Genomic DNA, 20,917 nt, shown 5'->3' on the forward strand with positions numbered 1-20,917 from the left:
ATTAGACCAAGGTGCAGGGTGGTGAGTGTTCATCTTTATTTTTAATCGGAACACTTAAACAAAATAATAAACAAATACAAACGACCTTCACGTCTTGCAGGCTAAATACCAGCAGTACACAATCAAGATCCAACAAACACAGGTGGAAAAAGGCTGCCTAAGTATGGCTTCCAATCAGAGACAACGATAGACACCTGCCTCTGATTGGAAACCATACCCGGCCAAAACATAGAAAATAAAACATAGAATGCCCACCCCACACCCTGACCTAACCACATAGAGAAACAAACCCTCTCTCTCAGGTCAGGGCGTGACAAGATGTTAATGCGAGTGTAGCGAAATGCTTCTGCTTCTAGTTCCGACCATGCAGTAATATCTAGCAAGTAATCTAACAATTTCACAACAACTACCTTATACACACAAGTGTAAAGGAATTAATAAGAATATGTACATAAAAATATATGGATGAGTGATGGCCGAACGGAATAGGCAAGATGCAGTAGATGGTATAGAGTACAGTATATACATATGAGATGAGTAATGTAGGGTGTGTAAACATTATATAAAGTGGCATTGTTTAAAGTGGCTAGTGATACATTTATTACATCCACTTTTTAATTATTAAAGTGGCTAGAGATTTGAGTCAGTATGTTGGCAGCAGTCACTTGATGGCCTTGAGATAGAAGCTGTTTTTCAGTCTCTCGGTCCCAGCTTTGATGCACCTGTACTGACCTCGCCTCCTGGATGATAGATGGGTTCAACAGGCTGCGGCTAGTGTGGTTCTTGTCCTTGAAGATCTTTTTGGCCTTCCTGTGACATCGGGTGGTGTAGGTGTCCTGGAGGGTAGGTAGTTTGCCCCCGGTGATGCTTTGTGCAGACCTCACTACCCTTTGGAGAGCCTTACGGTTGTGGGCGGAGCAGTTGCTGTACCAGGCGGTGATACAGCCCGACAGGATGCTCTCGATTGTGCATCTGTAAAAGTTTGTGAGTGTTTTTGGTGACAAGCCGAATTCCTTCAGCCTCCTGAGGTTGAAGATGTGCGGCTGCGCCTTCTTCACCATGCTGTCTGTGTGGGTGGATCTTTTCAGTTTGTCCGTGATGTGTACGCCGAGGAACTTAAAACTTTCCACCTTCTCCACTACTGTCCCATCGATGTGGATAGGGGGCTGCTCCCTCTGCTGTTTTCTGAAGTCCACGATCATCTCCTTTGTTTTGTTGACATTGAGTGTGAGTTTATATTTCACAACAGGTCTAAATTGTATTGGTCACATACACATATTTAGCAGCAGATGTTATTTGAGTGTAGCGAAATGCTTATGTTCCTAGCTCCAACAGTGCAGTAATATCTAACAAATTAAAACAATACACACAAATCTATAAGTAAAATAATGGAATTAAGAAATATAGAAATACTAGGACGAGTAATATCAAGTCCAGAGTATAAATATATACAGTACCAGTCAAAAGTTTGGAAACACCTACTCATTCAAGGGTTTTCTTTATTTGAACTTCAATATTATCTTCATTGTAGAATAATAGTGACATCAAAACTATGAAAAAACATAGAATCATGTAGTAACCAAATAAGTGTTAAGCAAGTCAAAATATATGTTATATTTTAGATTATTCATAGTAGCCACCCTTTGCACACTCTTAGCATTCCCTCAACCAGCTTCATGAGGTAGACACCTGTAATGCATTTAAATTAACAGGCGTGCCTTGTTAAAAGTTCATTTGTGGAATTTATTTCCTTCTTAATGTGTTTGAGTCAATCAGTTGTGTTGTGACAAGGTAGGGGTGGTATACAGAAGATAGCCCTATTTGGTCAAAGACCAAGTCCATATTATGAACTGCTCAAATAAGCAAAGAGAAACAACAGTCCATCATTACTTCAAGACATGAAGGTCAGCCAATCTGGAACATTTCAAGAACTTTGAAAGTTTCTTCAAGTGCAGTCGCAAAAACCATCAACGATATGATCAAATCAAGATCAAATCAAATTTTATTAGTCACATGCGCCAAATACAACACCTTACAGTGAAATGCTTACTTACAAGCCCCTAACCAACAATGCGGTTTCAAAATATACAGATAAGAATAAGAGATAAAAAGAACAAGTATTTAAAGTGCAGCAGTGAAATAACAATAGTGAGACTATATACAGAGGGGTACCGATACAGAGTCAATGTGCGGGGGCACCGGTTATTTGAGGTAGTATGTACATGTAGGTAGAGTTATTAAAGTGACTATGCATAGATCACAACAGAGAGTAGCAGTGGTGTAAAGAGGGGGTGAGGGGAGGGGGCATGATGAATGAAACTGGCTCTCATGAGGACCGCCACAGGAAAGGAAGACCAGGCTCAGAAATTGCAGCCCAAATAAATGCTTCACAGAGTTCACATCTTCACATCTCAACATCAACTGTTCAGAGGAGACTGCGTGAATCAGGCCTTCATGGTCGGATTGCTGCAAAGAAAGCACTACTAAAGGACACCAATAATAAGAAGAGACTTGCTTGGGCCAAGAAACACGAGCAATGGACATTAGACCAGTGGAAATCTGTCCTTTGGTCTGATGAGTCCAAATTTGAGATTTTTGGTTCCAACCGCCGTGTCTTTGTGAGACGCAGAGTAGGTGAACAGATGATGCATGTGTGTTTCCCAACGTGAAGCATACAGGAGGTTGTTAGATGGTGTGGGAGTGCTTTGCTGGTGACACTGTGTGTGATTTATTTAGAATTCAAGGCACACTTAACCAGCATGGCTACCACATCATTCTGCAGCGATATGCCATCCCATCGTGTTTGCTCTTAGTGGGACTATCATTTGTTTTTCAAAACAGGACAATGACCCAACACACCTCCAGGCTGTGTAAGGGCTATTTGACCAAGAAGGAGAGGGATTGTGCTGCATCAAATGACCTGGCTTCCACAATCACCCGACCTCAACCCAATTGAGATGGTTTGGGATGAGTTGGACTGCAGAAGGAAGGAAAAGCAGCCAACAAGTGTTCAGCATATGTGGGAACTCCTTCAAGACTGTTGGAAAAGCATTTCAGGTGAAGCTGGTTGCCAAGAGTGTGCAAAGCTGTCATAAAGGCAAAGGGTGGCTACTTTGAAGAATGTTTAACACTTTTTTTGTTGCTACATGATTCCATATGTGTTATTTCATAGTTTTGATGTCTTCACTATTATTCTACAATGTAGAAAAACCCTTGAATGCTTAGGTGTGTCCAAACGTTTGACTGGTACTTGTATATATATGTGATGGGATGTATAGACAATATGGATAGAATATGTAGTATATCTGAAGAATAGTACAGTGCATTCGGAAAGTATTCACATTTTCTTACATTACAACCTTACTATAAAATGTATTTTAAAAAAAATGCCCCTCATCAATCTACACACAGTACCCCATAATGGCAAAGCGAAAACAGGTTTTTACAAATTTTAGCAAATGTCTTAAAAATAAAAAACGAAATACCTTAGGCCACTCCTCAGTAAAAGGCACATGACAGCCCACTTGGAGTTTGCCAAAAGGCACCTAACCTAAAGGATTCAGACCATGAGAAACAAGATTCTCTGGTCTGATGAAACCAAGATTGAACTCTTTGGCCTGAATGCCAAGTGTCACGTCTGGAGGAAACCTTGCACTATCTCTACAGTGAACCATGGTGGTGGCAGCATCATGCTGTGGGGATGTTTTTCAGCAGCAGGGATTGGGAGACTAGTCAGGATCGAGGGAAAGATGAACAGAGCAAAGTACAGAGAGAGCCTTGATGAAAACCTGCTCCAGAGCGCTCAGGACCTCAAACTGGGACGAAGGTTCACCTTCCAACAGGACAATGACCCTAAACACACAGCCAAGACAACGCAGGAGTGGCTTCGGGACAAGTCAGAATGTCCTTGAGGGACCCAGCCAGAGCCCGGGCTTAAACCCGATCGAACATCTCTGGAAAGACCTGGAAATAGCTGAGCTTGAGACGATCTGCAGAGAAGAATGGGAGAAATTCCCCAAATACAGGTGTGCCAAAGGTACTTCAACAAAGTACTGAGTAAAGGGTCTGAATACTTATGTAAATGTCATATGGATGATAGATGGGTTCAACAGGCTGTAGCTAGTGTGGTTCTTGTCCTTGAAGATCTTTTTGGCCTTTTTGTGACACCAGGTGCTGTAGATGTCCTGGAGGGCAGGCTGTGTGCCCCCGGTGATGCATTGGCCAGACCGCACCACCCTCTGGAGAGCCCTGCGGTTGCGGACGGTGCAGTTGCCGTACCAAGTGGTGATATAGCACGACAGGATGCTCTCAATGGTGGATCTGTAAAAGTTAGTGAGGGTCTTATGGTCCAAGCCAAATTTCTTCACCCTCCTGAGGTTGAAGAGGTGCTGTTGAGGCGCTGGTGGCTTCTTCACCACACTGTCTGTGTGGGTGGACCTTTTCAGATTGTCAGTGATGTGTACACTGAGGAACTTGAAGCTTTCTACCTTCTCCACTGTGGCCCCATCGATATGGATGGGTGCGTGCTCCCTCTGCTCTCTCCTCAAGTCCACGATCAGTTCCTTCATTTTGTTGACATTGAGGGAGAGGTTATTTTCCTGGCACAACTCCGCCAGGGCCCTCACTTCCTTCATGTCTCGTCATTGTTGGTAATCAGGCCTACCACTCTTGTGTCGTCTGCAAACTTAATGATTGAGTTGGAGACATGCGAGGCCACGCAGTCATGGGTGATCAGGAAGTACAGGAGTGCATTGTGATATACTGTATGTGTAGAGAGAGAGAGAGAGAGTAGCTGTTTGACGAATACACCCCCAACTCTCCACCTCAGCTCTGTCCAGGCCCAGAACAACTTGTCTGTAGTCCTCCCTTGGGCAGACAGACAGACAGATGTCTCCAGGAGATAACAAGGTGTCTGGCTGGTGATTCCCATGGTGGCTGTAGACACCCGGGCCCTCTCCTATAGGTTCTGCTCTTTCAGTTCATCAGTCCAAATTGGCCGGCCCGGTTAAGCATCCTGAGAATGCTTAATGCCACAAAGTAGTGCTTTAACAGTCTGCACTCTTAGCCAGTCACTGTGACTGATTTGTATTAGAGTTATCTATCTGAGAGAAAAACAAAGTCCTCAATGCCATAATGGCTTTAAGTAATCACTCAGGATAGAATGCACTTTGTTGTGGGACTAGAAGGGACTACCAGGATCAGCTAAAATATGAAAATGGGAAAATGGGCCAACCAAATCATTATTTCCTATATGGAATATTTGGACTTGGACCTGAAGTGGTGTAGTGGCCATGAAGAGAGGGATGTTTTTATGGGATGTTATGTTTCCTCCTCTTCCTCCAGTACCACCAGGACACTGCATTTAGATGGGCCATCTGGCCCTGCAGCAGAGTGCTCCCAGTCCCAGTCCCTTTCTGAGCTCGGATCACATATTCACAGCGGTGAGATCAGCGACATATGCTTCTGCTCCCGATACCACCCATGTCTGGCGTCCAACCGCACGCTGGTCAGTGATCTGGGATGACATCATTCCGGTAACGTTGTGTGTGCGGTGTTGTGTGTGTTTTCTGCACCCATTCTGATTGACTCTGTAGTAAGCTACCCAATGCTCCTCTAGCATGGACAACATACCACCCAAGTTAAGCTGAAATGCAAAAACACCCACACAAAAGACACCCACAGAAAAAAAGCAACAACAAACAAAAACAGCTTGACTGCTGAGAGAGAGACAGAGAGACAGAGACAGAGAGAGAAGAGAGAGGGGTGGTGCGATGAAAGTGCTGAACACAAGTCCGTCCCACACCACCTTGATCCTCCGAACGGGAGGCACTTCCTGGTTAGACAGGAAGATGGATGACCTCAACTCTATTAATAACTGAGCTTCACTTACCATGGCCTCTGTGTGTGGTGTGGTGTGTGTGTGTGTGTGTGTGTGTGTGTGTGTGTGTGTGTGTGTGTGTGTGTGTGTGTGTGTGTGTGTGTGTGTGTGTGTGTGTGTGTGTGTGTGTGTGTGCGTGTGCGTGTGCGTGTGTGTGCGTGCGCCAAAACTGCTAACACCGTAACTTCCCCCTGAAGCTAGCTAAAAACAACCACCACCCCCAATGTCGCCCACGCCTCCTGCCTACTGATAGATATGCTACATTATAACAGCGCAGTGTGCTTACAGTAAAACCAACCTCCTGCATGCACGTGGGCCTTTTCCATCCTTCCTCACAGAAACAGGGACTCATGCAAACCAAAGGTTCCTGCATGGTTCCTCCGTAGCTTTTTGTCCATTGAGATATGTTACGTCTGAATGAGTGTGTTTGACAAGAGTGGAATAAGGTCTCAAGGCATTTTATTGACATTTAATCCTCTGATATTCAGCAATGGGGAGATTTTTCTGCAGAGAGAGGAGAGACATAGACAGAGATATATGAAAAGAGAGAGAAAGATGAGAGAGAGAGAGAGAGAATGCTCTGCAGATAGAGAGAGAGAGAGAACGGGATAGAGAGAGAGAATGCTCTGCAGATAGAGAGAGAGAGAGAGAGAGAGAGAGAGAGAGAGAGAGAGAGAGAGAGAGAGAGAGAGAGAACGGGATAGAGAGAGAGAATGCTCTGCAGATAGAGAGACAAAGAGAGAGCCTATCTGGATGTTGGAAGGCACCACTGAAGGAGCTGTGCTTGTCCTAATGAAATGTGACAGGCAGACATAAACTTGAATATGAAGTGAACCATGATTACAGACGATTAGATAACAATCACTACGTACTGCAGCCAGAGAGCGTGTGTGTCTGCCCTCGCTTTCTCTCTGTCTGTGGTGTGTGTGTGCGCACATGCGTGTGTGCATGCATTCATGCGCGTGTGTGTCTGTGTGTGTGTGTGTGTGTGTGTGTGTGTGTGTGTGTGTGTGTGTGTGTGTGTGTGTGTGTGTGTGTGTGTGTGTGTGTGTGTGTGAATTGCCGGTAGTCTGAATCCGCATGTGGATTGGAGTAGGGGCTGTGGAGTAGTGGGGGATCTGTGGAGTGGGGGGGCTGTGGAGTAGGGTGGGCTGTGGAGTAGGGGGGGCTGTGGAGTAGGGGGGCTGTAGAGTAGGGGGGACTGTAGAGTAGGGGGGACTGTAGAGTAGGGAGGACTGTAGAGTAGGGAGGACTGTAGAGTAGGGAGGACTGTAGAGTAGGGAGGACTGTAGAGTAGGGGGGACTGTAGAGTAGGGGGGACTGTAGAGTAGGGGGGACTGTAGAGTAGGGGGGACTGTAGAGTAGGGGGGACTGTAGAGTAGGAGGACTGTAGAGTAGGGGGGACTGTAGAGTAGGGGGGACTGTAGAGTAGGGGGGACTGTAGAGTAGGGAGGACTGTAGAGTAGGGGGGACTGTAGAGTAGGGGCTGTGGATAAGAGAGAGATAACAGAAAGGTCAGCTCCATCTTCACAATGCTACAGGCCATGATATACAAACATGGCCGTCGGTCGGTGATGGTAGGTGCTTCATCACAGGCTGAATCCCAAATGGCACCCTAAGTCCCTATGTAGTGCAGTACTTTGGCCAGGCCCATTGACACACACACACAGCAGGTTGACATGAGAGCCTTTCTCTTGATTAATCTCCACCACTTCAGCCCCACTAGATGTTGCTACTGAACTACACCCAGCCTCTTGCTGCAGCACAGTGATAAAATACAGCCTCTGTGGATCAAACACTAGCTGCATGCGGTCACTGTACCCATGAAGTCAGCAACGAACACGATAGCAAAGTCAAGTTTGGTACCCGATCAAGCCCTGCAATCCCTGCACATTATTCACAGAGTAAACTTATAAGAGACATGGTTCTAATTGACTTCTTGGAGAAGAGATGTTCACATTTACAATAAACGTTTCCTTTGCTAAATGTAGGACAGTTATCATACAGAGAATGATACATGCTGACTGAAATCAGAGGGGTTCTACTCAGTATGACTGTCCACTGTCTCTCATTCAATGAACCATCCTTTTCTTGATGAAATACCTACATTGTGTTGTTGTGAGATTCTCATTTCAGAGTACACACTCCCGTATGTGTTACAGTATTCAGTATTACAGTGTTTTCTCTCTCTCTCTCTCTCTCTCTCTCTCTCTCCTCTCTCTCTCTCTCTCTCTCTCTCTCTCTCTCTCCTCTCTCTCTCTCTCTCTCCTCTCTCTCTCTCTCTCTCTCTCTCTCTCTCTCTCTCTCCTCTCTCTCTCTCTCTCTCTCTCTCTCTCTCTCTCTCTCCTCTCTCTCTCTCTCTCTCTCTCTCTCTCCCTCTCTCTCTCTCTCTCTCTCTCTCTCTCTCCTCTCTCCCTCCTCTCCCTCTCTCCCTCCCTCTCTCCCTCTCTCCCTCTCTCCCTCTCTCTCTCCCTCCGTACATCCCTGCACCCCTCTCTCTCTAAGAGCAGATGAGCCACCTAATGCAGACAGGAAAGGCAATCCACTTTTCTGTAGAGAGTCAGTGGACCACAGGACACATTCCTCTCTGAGATACATTATCAATTTGATGGCCATGGTGGATTTCCGCCCCCTCCTTGTACTGCCGCTACTGATGCTGCCAGCGTCTCTATTCCTCCCAACTTCACTTCATCATTCAGCAGCTACGGCAATAACGCAGGAACATTTCCCTCCCATTTCCTTTATAAAGGTGGTTTTCTCTCTCTTTATAATTTTGTCTTGTTCCCACAGCAGTCAATCCTGAACCAAAAGGGTTCTACCTGGAACCAAAAGGGTTCTTCCTAAACTCAAACTGAAAGGTCAAACCGTTTGTTTGACCTTTATATTGTGTGTGAGACACTCAAAGGCTAGAGAGTGACCACCATGGACCACAAAATCAGATTGTAAACATGATACAATATTATGGCCGTCTTGCTACAGTAGTGAGCGTCTCCATGAAATAGTGTTACTAAAGGTCACTAAGAGGAATGAGGTCTGCTGCTGTTGTCCAAGGAGGGCTGATCGATACGGTAATAAGCAGACAGAAGCACGCGTAAGCATTCAGGAGCTAATACTGCTGAAACCCACAGAATAATATTGGGTGAATCTCAAGTGCAGGTTCCTCACCTCGGACCTTCTCCTCCAATGAGTTTTGCGAAAGAGGTGAGAGGACACAAGGAATCAAGGAAATACAATTGAAATTGACCCATGGTCCCCCCAGGCCTAGAGGACACAGGTTTGACTGACACCTTCCCATCACCTGGCTAATAGCCTTCTTTAACAGGGATTCACCCTTGAGTCCTTTACAATGGAGCCAGTGCCACCTCTGATGCTAAATCCTAATGGAGCGACCCAGGGGAGGAGGGACCAAACGCAGGCCTGATAATGATGGCTGGTGTTTCATTTAAGGTGTACTCCAGATAGAACAAGTTCATGCCTCGTGGATTTAAATGTTGTTGTTTTTTATTAGGATCCCTGTCTTCCTGGGGTCCACACAAAACATGAAACATGACATAATACAGAACATTAATAGACAAGAACAGCTCAAGAACAGAACTACATCAATAAAACAAAATATGAAAGGCATACGTAGCCTACATATCAATACATACAAACTATCTAGGTCAAATAGGGGAGAGGAGTTGTGCAGTGAGGTGTTGCTTTATCTGTTGTTTGAAACCAGGTTTGCTGTTCCCTTGAGCAGTATGAGATGGAACGGAGTTCCATGCAATAATGGCTCTATATGGGAGATGGGATTTCATTAAATGTAATGTAGAGAATGATAACTTTTACTACTCCCACTGACAGGATTTTTACAAGCAGCCATTTTGCACTAATGACTTGGATATGAAATAGTGACCCTGACAGTAATGTAGTTGAAGTAGTACTGCTGTGGTAACATACAGATCAAATCACCTTCAAACCAATGATGGACAATTCCTGTGTTTGGGCCCATACACAGCCAGCAGATTTCACAACTAGCAGAACTACAAAAACAGTGTGACATAGGCATGGCGGTCTCTGTTGTGGAGCAGGGACAGGGAGCAGGGACAGGGAGCAGGGACAGGGAGCAGGGACAGGGAGCAGGGACAGGGAGCAGGGACAGAGAGCAGGGACAGGGAGCAGGGACAGGGAGCATGGACAGGGAGCAGGGACAGGGAGCATGGACAGGGAGCAGGGACAGGGAGCAGGGACAGGGAGCAGGGACAGGGAGTAGCAAGCTACTGTGTGTTGCACTTTTGACATGAAAATGGGGCAAACGAGAGATGTAGCCTGTGAGCTCACAGCATCATGATGCGACAACAACAGTAATGTGTCAGTGTCAGCATTGCACTGCCCACTGTTGACTGTGTGTCTGTAGGATCCATCTGTTTAAGGGGCACGGCTGATAGCTGGCGAACACTGAGCCTAGTGGAGTGAGACCTGATCTGGTGTCAAACGGAGTGCTTGGAAGGGAAGGTGTGTGTCTGTTTGGGATGCTGGACCGTAAAGCTAAAGCATATGGTGTTGTTTATCTGGACTCACAGTAAGAACCAGGTCTGAGTCACTATTACTGGACAGGATGCCATTGCAATACGGCAATACAGGGACCGTGTTTTTACTGTATAATGAAAGAGACAATCTGTTAAGACCATACAGTAACAGACGTGCAGGGCAGCTAAAATAGCCTGGGACTCATCCATCACACATCAACCTAGCACCTTACAATTCTGGTTAAGGGTAGAAAATGGAACTGGCAGTGTCACAAGTAAGGTAAACTATGGATGTTGCAATACAGGTCTTGGAAGAGCACAGTATATTCAGGGGATGCATTTAGACCTTCATAGGAAATATATGTAGACCAAATAGCAAATATGAAACCGTTTATCACTGATGGACAACCCCTGTGTTGTAGCTACAGTACTGGCTATGAGTTAAACAGGACCAATGAATCATGTGAGATTGAACATCATCCATACTTGTCCCTCTGTGTTGGCCAATGTACCATTAGCATAACTGACACTGTACATGGCAGTGTGTTCCTGCCCTCCTTCCCAGCCTTCACTCTGTTAAATGCTTGATGTACTGCATAATTATACATGACACCATATTCAATTACATCATTTCGTCTCACATTCTCAAACCAGAAGCAGGTCGTTTCTGAGGATAATTGGGAATATACCATTTCCAAAGGGGTGGAAAGTCATTAATAGAAATGTCTGCCAGGTCCCAAGATCTTTACAAACCCTTATGAACGGTTGTAGATATGTGCAAGGTTTGGACCTATTTGTGTAATGGCTGAAGTCTGTAAATGAAGCCACAGCGTCTTACCCTTCCCTATTGAGGTTCTGACCTATTGGTGTAATCAATAGCTACCTACTGTACGGTCAGAAAGCGTCAGTGCCTTTCAATGGATGAATACAGTTGTATTGCCTCACCCTTCCCTGTTGTCGTCCTCATCCAGGTTAGAGAGGAGCTGCGATCCGGCCAGGGAGAAGTCCAGGTGGGCCAGAGGAAGGTCCCTGTAGCCGAAGCTGACCAGCTGGACAGGAGCCATGCAGGACGGGTTCATCTCCGGCACACTATGTTCCTCCACTGGGTCTGGCTGGGAGATGATCTCCAGGTCTGATAGACCTCCAGCCTGCTGCTCCACCACGTCACTAAACACACAGGGAGAGAAGACGACTGTGTTAGCCCACTGAGCTCAAGCCTCTTCACCTTCTACCTCCACTGGGTCTGGCTTCACCCTTTACCTCCAGGTCCGACAACCCAACCGCCTGGAGATCCAGATCTTATATCAAAGTCTGAGAATCAAAACTATGAGATGATGGTGTTCATGTGTTACCTTGAAACAGACAAAACAGGGAAATAAAGTCCATTGAAGTGCTGTAGAAAAACACCAACTGGTGATAGGTGATAAACAGCACACCTTGCATCAATGATATCTGATTGAAACACACACAGTGAACTGAGTAGTCGTAGAGGCTGAGCCTCTTCTGCAGGGAGGTACCAGAGCACCATGACAAAGGGAACAAACTGAGCATATCCAGTGATTTGACATGGATTATTGTCCAATATGCATGACTTCCTCTGTTGGGGTGGAACAAAAGTTGAAATGATACAAACACAGAAAGTTATTGAAAAAGCTCTGTCCTGTTGCACAATAGAACAAATATCAACATTATTCTGTCTCACTCCTGCCAAGTGTTAGCATTTCATCAAACTGGCAGACTGAACTTCTAGACGTTAAATCGCTACCTAAACTCTTAGAAAAAAAGCTGCTATCTAGAATCTAAAAGGGTTATTTGGCTGTCCCCATAGGAGAACCCTTGAAGAACCCTTTTTGGCTCCAGGTAGAACCCTTTTGAATTCCATGTAGAACCCTTTCCACAGAGGGTTCCACATGGAACCCAAAAGAGTTCTACCTGGAAACAAAAGGGGTTCTCCTATGGGGACAGCCGAAGAACCATTTGGAACCCTTTTTTCTAAGAGTGTAGGTCAACTGATTTTGCATACACACACTGAGGGAGCACAAAGCACAACACCTGATACTGTCGTTTCATTCTCCTCTGTAGTCTAGTTAAACACCTCTATACAGCTTTGTCAGCACCTCCACAGTATGTATACATACTGTAATATATCAGAAGTTTCTATTGTGGGCCAGGCCTCTAGCAGCATCACACAGCCCATCCACAAGCCTCCGCTGTGTCCTGGGGTGCATATTTTTAGACCAGAGCAGATGCGGATGTATCATGTCTGCTGTGACGTTGTCAGATGAGTGGATCGGAGCTCTTACAAATGTGAAGATAGAAACGAGCGATGATGAGGATGAGTAGGAAGAGAAGTGGGAGAAGAGGAGGAGGAGAAGGGAGAGAAGAGGGAGGTTCTAAGCAGTCTCCCACTGATTCAGTTCTCTCTCTCTCTCTCTCTCTCTCTCACTCTCTCTCACTCTCTCTCACTCTCTCTCACTCTCTCTCACTCACTCTCTCTCTCTCTCACTCGCTCACTCACTCTCTCTCATTCTCTCTCACTCTCCAACTCTCTCTCTCCAACTCTCTCTCTCCAACTCTCTCTCTCCAACTCTCTCTCCAACTCTCTCTCCAACTCTCTCTCCAACTCTCTCTCCAACTCTCTCTCTCTCTCTCCCTCTCTCTCTGCATGTCAGAGATTTGATCTCCACTGGGCTGTACTGTGAGGCGCTGTGAGGCGCTCCACTGGGCTGTACTGTGAGGCGCTCCACTGTGCTGTACTGTGAGGCGCTCCACTGTGCTGTACTGTGAGGCGCTCCACTGTGCTGTACTGTGAGGTGCTGTGAGGCGCTCCACTGGGCTGTACTGTGAGGTGCTGTGAGGCGCTCCACTGTGCTGTACTGTGAGGCGCTCCACTGGGCTGTACTGTGAGGCGCTCCACTGTGCTGTACTGTGAGGCGCTCCACTGTGCTGTACTGTGAGGCGCTCCACTGTGCTGTACTGTGAGGCGCTCCACTGGGCTGTACTGTGAGGCACTCCACTGGGCTGTACTGTGAGGCACTCCACTGGGCTGTACTGTGAGGCGCTGTGAGGCGCTCCACTGTGCTGTACTGTGAGGCGCTCCACTGGGCTGTACTGTGAGGCGCTCCACTGGGCTGTACTGTGAGGCGCTCCACTGGGCTGTACTGTGAGGCGCTGTGAGGCGCTCCACTGTGCTGTACTGTGAGGCGCTCCACTGTGCTGTACTGTGAGGCGCTCCACTGGGCTGTACTATGAGGCGCTCCACTGTGCTGTACTGTGAGGCGCTCCACTGTGCTGTACTGTGAGGCACTCCACTGTGCTGTACTGTGAGGCGCTCCACTGGGCTGTACTGTGAGGCGCTGTGAGGCGCTGTGAGGCGATGTGAGGCGCTCCACTGTGCTGTACTGTGAGGCGCTCCACTGTGCTGTACTGTGAGGCGCTCCACTGGGCTGTACTGTGAGGCGCTCCACTGGGCTGTACTGTGAGGCGCTCCCTGGGCTGTACTGTGAGGCGCTCCACTGTGCTGTACTGTGAGGCGCTCCACTGGGCTGTACTGTGAGGTGCTGTGAGGCGCTCCACTGTGCTGTACTGTGAGGCGCTCCACTGGGCTGTACTGTGAGGCGCTCCACTGTGCTGTACTGTGAGGCGCTCCACTGGCTGTACTGTGAGGCGCTCCACTGGGCTGTACTGTGAGGCGCTCCACTGTGCTGTACTGTGAGGCGCTCCACTGGGCTGTACTGTGAGGCGCTCCACTGGGCTGTACTGTGAGGCGCTCCACTGGGCTGTACTGTGAGGCGCTCCACTGGGCTGTACTGTGAGGCGCTCCACTGGGCTGTACTGTGAGGCGCTCCACTGGCGTACTGTGAGGCGGCTCCCTGGGCTGTACTGTGAGGCGCTCCACTGGGCTGTACTGTGAGGCGCTCCACTGGGCTGTACTGTGAGGCGCTCCACGGGGCTGTACTGTGAGGCGCTCCACTGGGCTGTACTGTGAGGCGCTCCACTGGGCTGTCTGTGAGGCGCTCCACGGGCTGTACTGTGAGGCGCTCCACTGGGCTGTACTGTGAGGCGCTCCACTGGGCTGTACTGTGAGGCGCTCCACTGGGCTGTGCCTTTAGGTTGTGTAATTATGAGACTTCACAGGTCTGTGGGGTCTGGGTTTAGAAGGTCTCATCCTCCCCTCCTGCACCTCCTCATCTCATCCTCCTCCTCCTGCACCTCCTCCTCCTCATCTCATCCTCCTCCTCCTGCACCTCCTGCACCTCCTCATCTCATCCTCCCCTCCTGCACCTCCTCATCCATCCTCCCCCCACCTTCTACTCCTCCGCCTCCTTCCTCCACCTCTCCTCCCCCACCTTCTACTCCTCTCCCCTTCCACGCTCCTCCCTACACATTCTACTCCACCTCCTCTCCCACCTTCTACTCCTCCTCCTCCTCCCCCACCTTCTACTCCTCCTCCTCCTCCACCTCCTTCCCCACCTTCTACTCCTCCTCCTCCTCCCCCACCTTCTACTCCTCCTCCTCCTCCACCTCCTTCCCCACCTTCTACTCCTCCTCCTCATCTCATCCTCCTCCTCCTGCACCTCCTGCACCTCCTCATCTCATCCTCCCCTCCTGCACCTCCTCATCCCATCCTCCCCCCCACCTTCTACTCCTCCTCCTCCTCCTCCACCTCCTCCTCCCCCACCTTCTACTCCTCCTCCTCCTCCACCTCCTCCCTCACATTTTACTCCACCTCCTCTCCCACCTTCTACTCCTCCTCCACCTCCTCCCCCACCTTCTACTCCTCCTCCTCCTCCACCTCCTCCCTCACATTTTACTCCACCTCCTCTCCCACCTTCTACTCCTCCACCTCCTCCACCTCCTCCCTCACATTCTACTCCACCTCCTCTCCCACCTTCTACTCCTCCTCCTCCTCCTCCACCTCCTCCCCCATCTTCTACTCCTCCTCCTCCTCCTCCACCCTCACATTCTACTCCACCTCCTCTCCCACCTTCTACTCCTCCTCCTCCTCCACCTCCTCCCCCCACCTTCTACTCCTCCTCCTCCTCCCCCACCTTCTACTCCACCCCCTCCCCCACCTTCTACTCCTCCTCCTCCTCCACCTCCTCCCCCCACCTTCTACTCCTCCTCCTCCTCCACCTCCTCCCCCACCTTCTACTCCACCTCCTCTCCCACCTTCTACTCATCCTCCTCCTCCACCTCCTCCCTCACATTCTACTCCCCCTCCTCTCCCACCTTCTACTCCTCCTCCTCCTCCTCCACCTCCATCTTCTACTCCTCCACCTCCTCCCCCACCTTCTCCTCCATCTCCACCTCCCCCTCCTCCTCCCCCTCCACTTCCAACTCCTCAAGGCTAAGTAAAACAATATCGACCTCCTACATAATGAAAGAAAACCATCTTGTAGTTCCATTCTAAGTATTAAGAGATAAGTCAACAGTAATGGTCTGTTGATAGGATCAGGGTTGACCTGTGCAGTTAGAGGGCAGTGCCCCATCACCATCACTAGGACCAAGGTGTGCAGTAAAGTGCTTGTGTTGTGGGGAGTCAGTGGCCTCGGAGGCACCCAGGACAAATCTAATCTCTACAGTGACTCACTAACCTTCACAAGGACGACAGACACGACGGACTGGGAGCAGACCACACCTGGAGTGGTTCCTAATGTATGTCCACGAACAAACACACACACACACACACACACACACACACACACACACACACACACACACCACACACACACACACACACACACACACACACACACACACACACACACGCACACACGCACACATGCACACAGACACACACCCACACACAGACACACATACACAAATTAAACCCACATAGGCTGCACCCACGCATACTGTGCATGCTAGCGTATCCAGGTGTGTTCTTCTCACACACATTCACATAAGAAATAGTTAAAGCTGTTAACAAGGATTTTTAAGGGAATTCTCCCGATAAGCCTGATGGATAACAGTGTCTGTCTTGTGAAACAGAGGTTACATGGTACACATAATCAGTGGAGAAAGCGCTCTCTCTCTTACGAGCGCAGCACACATCATCCCTAGCTGAACCCCCATCTGAAATGTTAATGTGGTCTGTTTGAAGGCCAGCATTATGACTAATCCCTACTTAATATGCTCCCCTACAACATTGTTTTTCTTTTCCCAAGTACACAGAGACCTCTAGGAAAAAATACTAGTCAGGTAGCGACTCTTTTACCTCAGAGTGAGGAGTAAATCAGAGTATATCATCTTTATTCACCAATACATTTACATATACCTGGAATGATGCTGGCAGCAGCAGAGAAAATATACAGACAGAATATAGACAGATATAGGGCATCTCGTCTTGGATCAAAACACTACTTGAACACAGTAGGCCTAAATGATAGTGACCCTGAGTGTTTCCCAGTGTGGGTTTGTGTACATGAGACAATGACCTTATAAAATGGGGAAAAAATGTAATAAATACTACTATTCGACTATAAGTGAGACCAAATAAGCTCAAGGAACTATAGATGCCACAGTCAAGATCAGGCCTAAAGACGTAAGCCTCTTCTTCAGTCTCCTTGGTCCTCTCGCCCTACACTACAGGTCTCCATTAGACCAGACCAGTCCTGGCCTCTCACCATCCCTACTGATCAACACAGCCATCTGATCAGTCATGGCAGACACAAGCTGTTCAGAGCCCCACACCTCATCATCTCATCCCAGCACAACTGCATGCAAAGCAGGGACCCAGTGCCATGGCTAGCTGCCAATGGAAATAGATGGACAGTAGTGGCCCAGGACTCCTGTCGTCTTGTGTGGCTCAGTTGGTAAGAGATTGTGAGTTAAATTCTCGCAGGGATCACATATGTTTACTACAAAGTCACACAGCAGAAAAGCTCAGAGGCATACTTTATATACAGTACATAGAACTCACTCTAAGACAATGGAAAAAGCCATGGCACTCTGCAGAGGTTATGTGTATTATTCAGTGGGAAAGACAAGAAGAGTCTCCCTTGGGGCATTGGGACACATACACACAGCCTGCCCCTTCAGCCAAATGATAGAATTAGAAGTGTTATGGGCCAGGTCGAAAAGGTCATTATTCATGTTGCATAATTGGCTTAAGGCAGTCCACTGACCATGCAGAAGGTCACGCAACTGGGAGCAACCACAAAGAAGATCATCGCACCACTTGCAATGTACCGTTGTTTGTGTAAGTTGGACAGACACATCAGTGTTTCTTCCAGAGGAGGCTGCTGAGGGGAGGACGGCTCATAATAATAGATGGAACGGAGTAAATGGAATGGTATCAAACATATGGAAACCATGTGTTCGATGTATTTGATACCATTCCACTGATTCCGCTCCAGCTATCACCACAAGCCCGTTCTCCCCAATTAACGCGCCACCAACCTTCCGTGGTTTCATAATCCAGAAAAGCAACACCAATCCATATTCTAGCGTACTTGGGTTGGTTGCACTAGGCTACAGTATGTGATCAACACACCTTAAAGTACTCAGGTTGTGGAAAGCCCTGCAGAGCTAAACACACCCAACCTGGCCAAGTAAAAAGCAGCAGCTGTCTGATTGTAACCACCAGCTGCTGTAGAGAACATTGGAGAGGCTAGCCATCAGTATGAGTTAGTGTTCAAGGCTCCACCATATCTAACAGTGTGTTCCATGTGTACAGCATCTCTAGACACTTTATGCACATCTCACTCCACTCCTTCCAACCCATGTACATGCTCACTCCACTCCATCCAACCCATGTACATGCTCACTCCACTCCATACAACCCATGTACATGCTCACTCCACTCCATCCAACCCATGTACATGCTCACTCCACTCCATCCAACCCATGTACATGCTCACTCCACTCCATCCAACCCATGTACATGCTCACTCCACTCCATACAACCCATGTACATGCTCACTCCACTCCATCCAACCCATGTACATGCTCACTCCACTCCATACAACCCATGTACATGCTCACTCCACTCCATCCAACCCATGTACATGCACACTCCACTCCATCCAACCCATGTACATGCTCACTCCACTCCATACAACCCATTTACAGTACCAGTCAAAAGTTTGGACACATCTACTCATTCCAGGGTTTTTGTTTATTTCTTTTTTACTATTTTCTACATAATAGAATAACAGTGAAGACATCAAAACTATGAAATAACAAATATGGAATCATGTAGTAACCAAAAAAGTGTTAAACAAATCAAAATATATTTTATATTTGACATTCTTCAAAGTAGCCACCCTTTGCCTTGATGACAGCTCTGCACACTCTTGGCATTCTCTCAACCAGCTTCATGAGGTTAGTCACCTGGAATGCATTTCAATTAACAGGTGTGCCTTGTTAATTTGTGGAATTTCTTTCCTTCTTAATGCGTTTGAGCCAATCAGTTGTGTTGTGACAAGATAAGGGTGGTATACAGATGATAGCCTTATTTGGTAAAATACCAAGTCCATATTATGGTAAGAACAGCTCAAGTAAGCAAAGAGAAGCGACAGTCCATCATTACTTTAAGACATTAAGGTCAGTCAATCTGAAAAATGTCAAGAACTTTTAACGTTTTTTTAAAGTCCAGTTGCAAAAACCATCAAGCTCTATGATGAAACTGTCTCTCATGAGGACCACCACAGGAAAGGAAGACCCAGAGTTACCTCTGCTGCAGAGGATAAGTTCATTAGAGAGTAACCATCCTCAGAAATTGCAGTCCAAATAAATGCTTCAAAGAGTTCAAGTAACAGATACATCTCAACATCAACCGTTCAGAGGAGACCTTCATTTTATCAGGCCTTCATTTTATTTATTTTTTATTTTACCTTTATTTAACCTGGCAAGTCAGTTAAAAACAAATTCTTATTTTCAATGACAACCTAGGAACAGTGGGTTAACTGCCTTGTTCAGGGGCAGAATGACAGATTTTTACCTTGTCAGCTCGGGGATTTGATCTTGCAACATTTCGTTTACTAGTCCAACGCTCTAACCACTAGGCTACATGCCGCCCCATGATCGAATTTCATGATCGAATTCATGATCGAATTTCAGCAAAGAAACCACTACTAAAGGACACCAATAAGATGAAGAGACTTGCTTGGGCCAAGAAACACGAGCAATGGACATTAGACCGGTGGAAATGTGTCCTTTGGTCTGAGGAGTCCAAATTTGAGGGTTTTGGTTCCATACACTGTGTCTTTGTGAGACGCAGAGTAGGTGAACGGATGATCTCCGCATGTGTAGTTCCCAGCGTGAAGCATGGAGGAGGAGGTGTGATGGTGTGGGGGTGCTTTGCTGGTGACACTGTCAGTGATATATTTAGAATGCAAGGCACACTTAACCAGCATTGCTACCACAGCATTCTGCAGCGATATGCGGGTTTGCGCTTATCATTTGTTTTCAACAGGACAATGACCCAACACACCTCCAGGCTGTGTAAGGGATATTTGACCAAGAAGGAGAATGATGGAGTGCTGCATCAGATGACCTGGTTTCCACTATCACCCGACCGCAATGCTCACTCCACTCCATCCAACCCATGTACATGCTCACTCCACTCCATCCAACCCATGTACATGCTCACTCCACTCCATCCAACCCATGTACATGCTCACTCCACTCCATCCAACCCATGTACATGCTCACTCCACTCCATCCAACCCATGTACATGCTCACTCCACTCCATCCAACCCATGTACATGCTCACTCCACTCCATCCAACCCCTGTACATGCTCACTCCACTCCATCCAACCCATCCACAAAGACACACAAATCTGCTTCCTAAACCTTCCTTCACCTCTTCCTCTTAGGCTTTGTCTTGATGCCTTTCCTAATATTACAGTATGTGCTAGCCTATGGGTACACTCCATCAGCCTTGACTTCATGCAGGAAATCTCCATAATGATAAATGAGTCTGGTTTCAGGAAGCTGTAGGCATGGCATGTTTCAGACAGGCACAGTGTGACCAGTCTCATCTGACCTTTACAGATACCAGGACTGGGAGACACACTGATGATGAGAGACCCTCCTGGAGAGCTGCTGTGCTGTCAGCAGAGGAAAGGTCTTGGCTCTTTACAGTCGGACTGAACTGCAGTGTGTTTGAGGTTACCTGAGGCTCAAAGCTAAAGAGTCTGAGTAGAAAAGTGATCAGTGAAATGGGAATGAGCTGTATTATGATATAGACTTGATATAGACTTGTAATATGTTAAACGATATAACTTCCAGAAAGGATTTTCTAGGCAGAAAATCATCAGGAATGAAATAAAGTACAGTTTCAATACAGACATTTGCTAAGATGCAAATCACCTACAGCATGAAATAGCACCCTCTTCACAGCAACAACAAAAACAGTTTGTTTCCGGCTACTAAACCTAGATGCATGTAATGGAGATTTCCTAACAGATTCCTTGTTATCTTCTGTAATAGATGAGGTCTAATAGATCAGCTGGCCCAAGCATCCATCCATCCCTGTGCTACTGTTCTGCTTGGATAAGACTCACAGGAATATGACC

General features: G+C 47.3%; 1 protein-coding gene across 2 annotated transcripts in view; it reads right to left on the minus strand.

The window, feature by feature from the left end:
* The window catches only part of LOC115166998 (transmembrane protein 266), a 117,173-nt gene that overhangs the window by 63,010 nt on the left and 33,246 nt on the right, over positions 1-20,917 (minus strand). For both annotated transcript variants that reach the window (XM_029720997.1, XM_029720998.1), the window contains exon 3: positions 11,335-11,556. In XM_029720997.1, coding sequence (XP_029576857.1) covers positions 11,335-11,556 — 222 coding nt within the window. The remainder of the gene's footprint in view (positions 1-11,334; positions 11,557-20,917) is intronic.

This window comes from Salmo trutta, chromosome 29 (genome assembly GCF_901001165.1).
Source record: "Salmo trutta chromosome 29, fSalTru1.1, whole genome shotgun sequence".
Lineage (NCBI taxonomy): Eukaryota > Metazoa > Chordata > Actinopteri > Salmoniformes > Salmonidae > Salmo > Salmo trutta.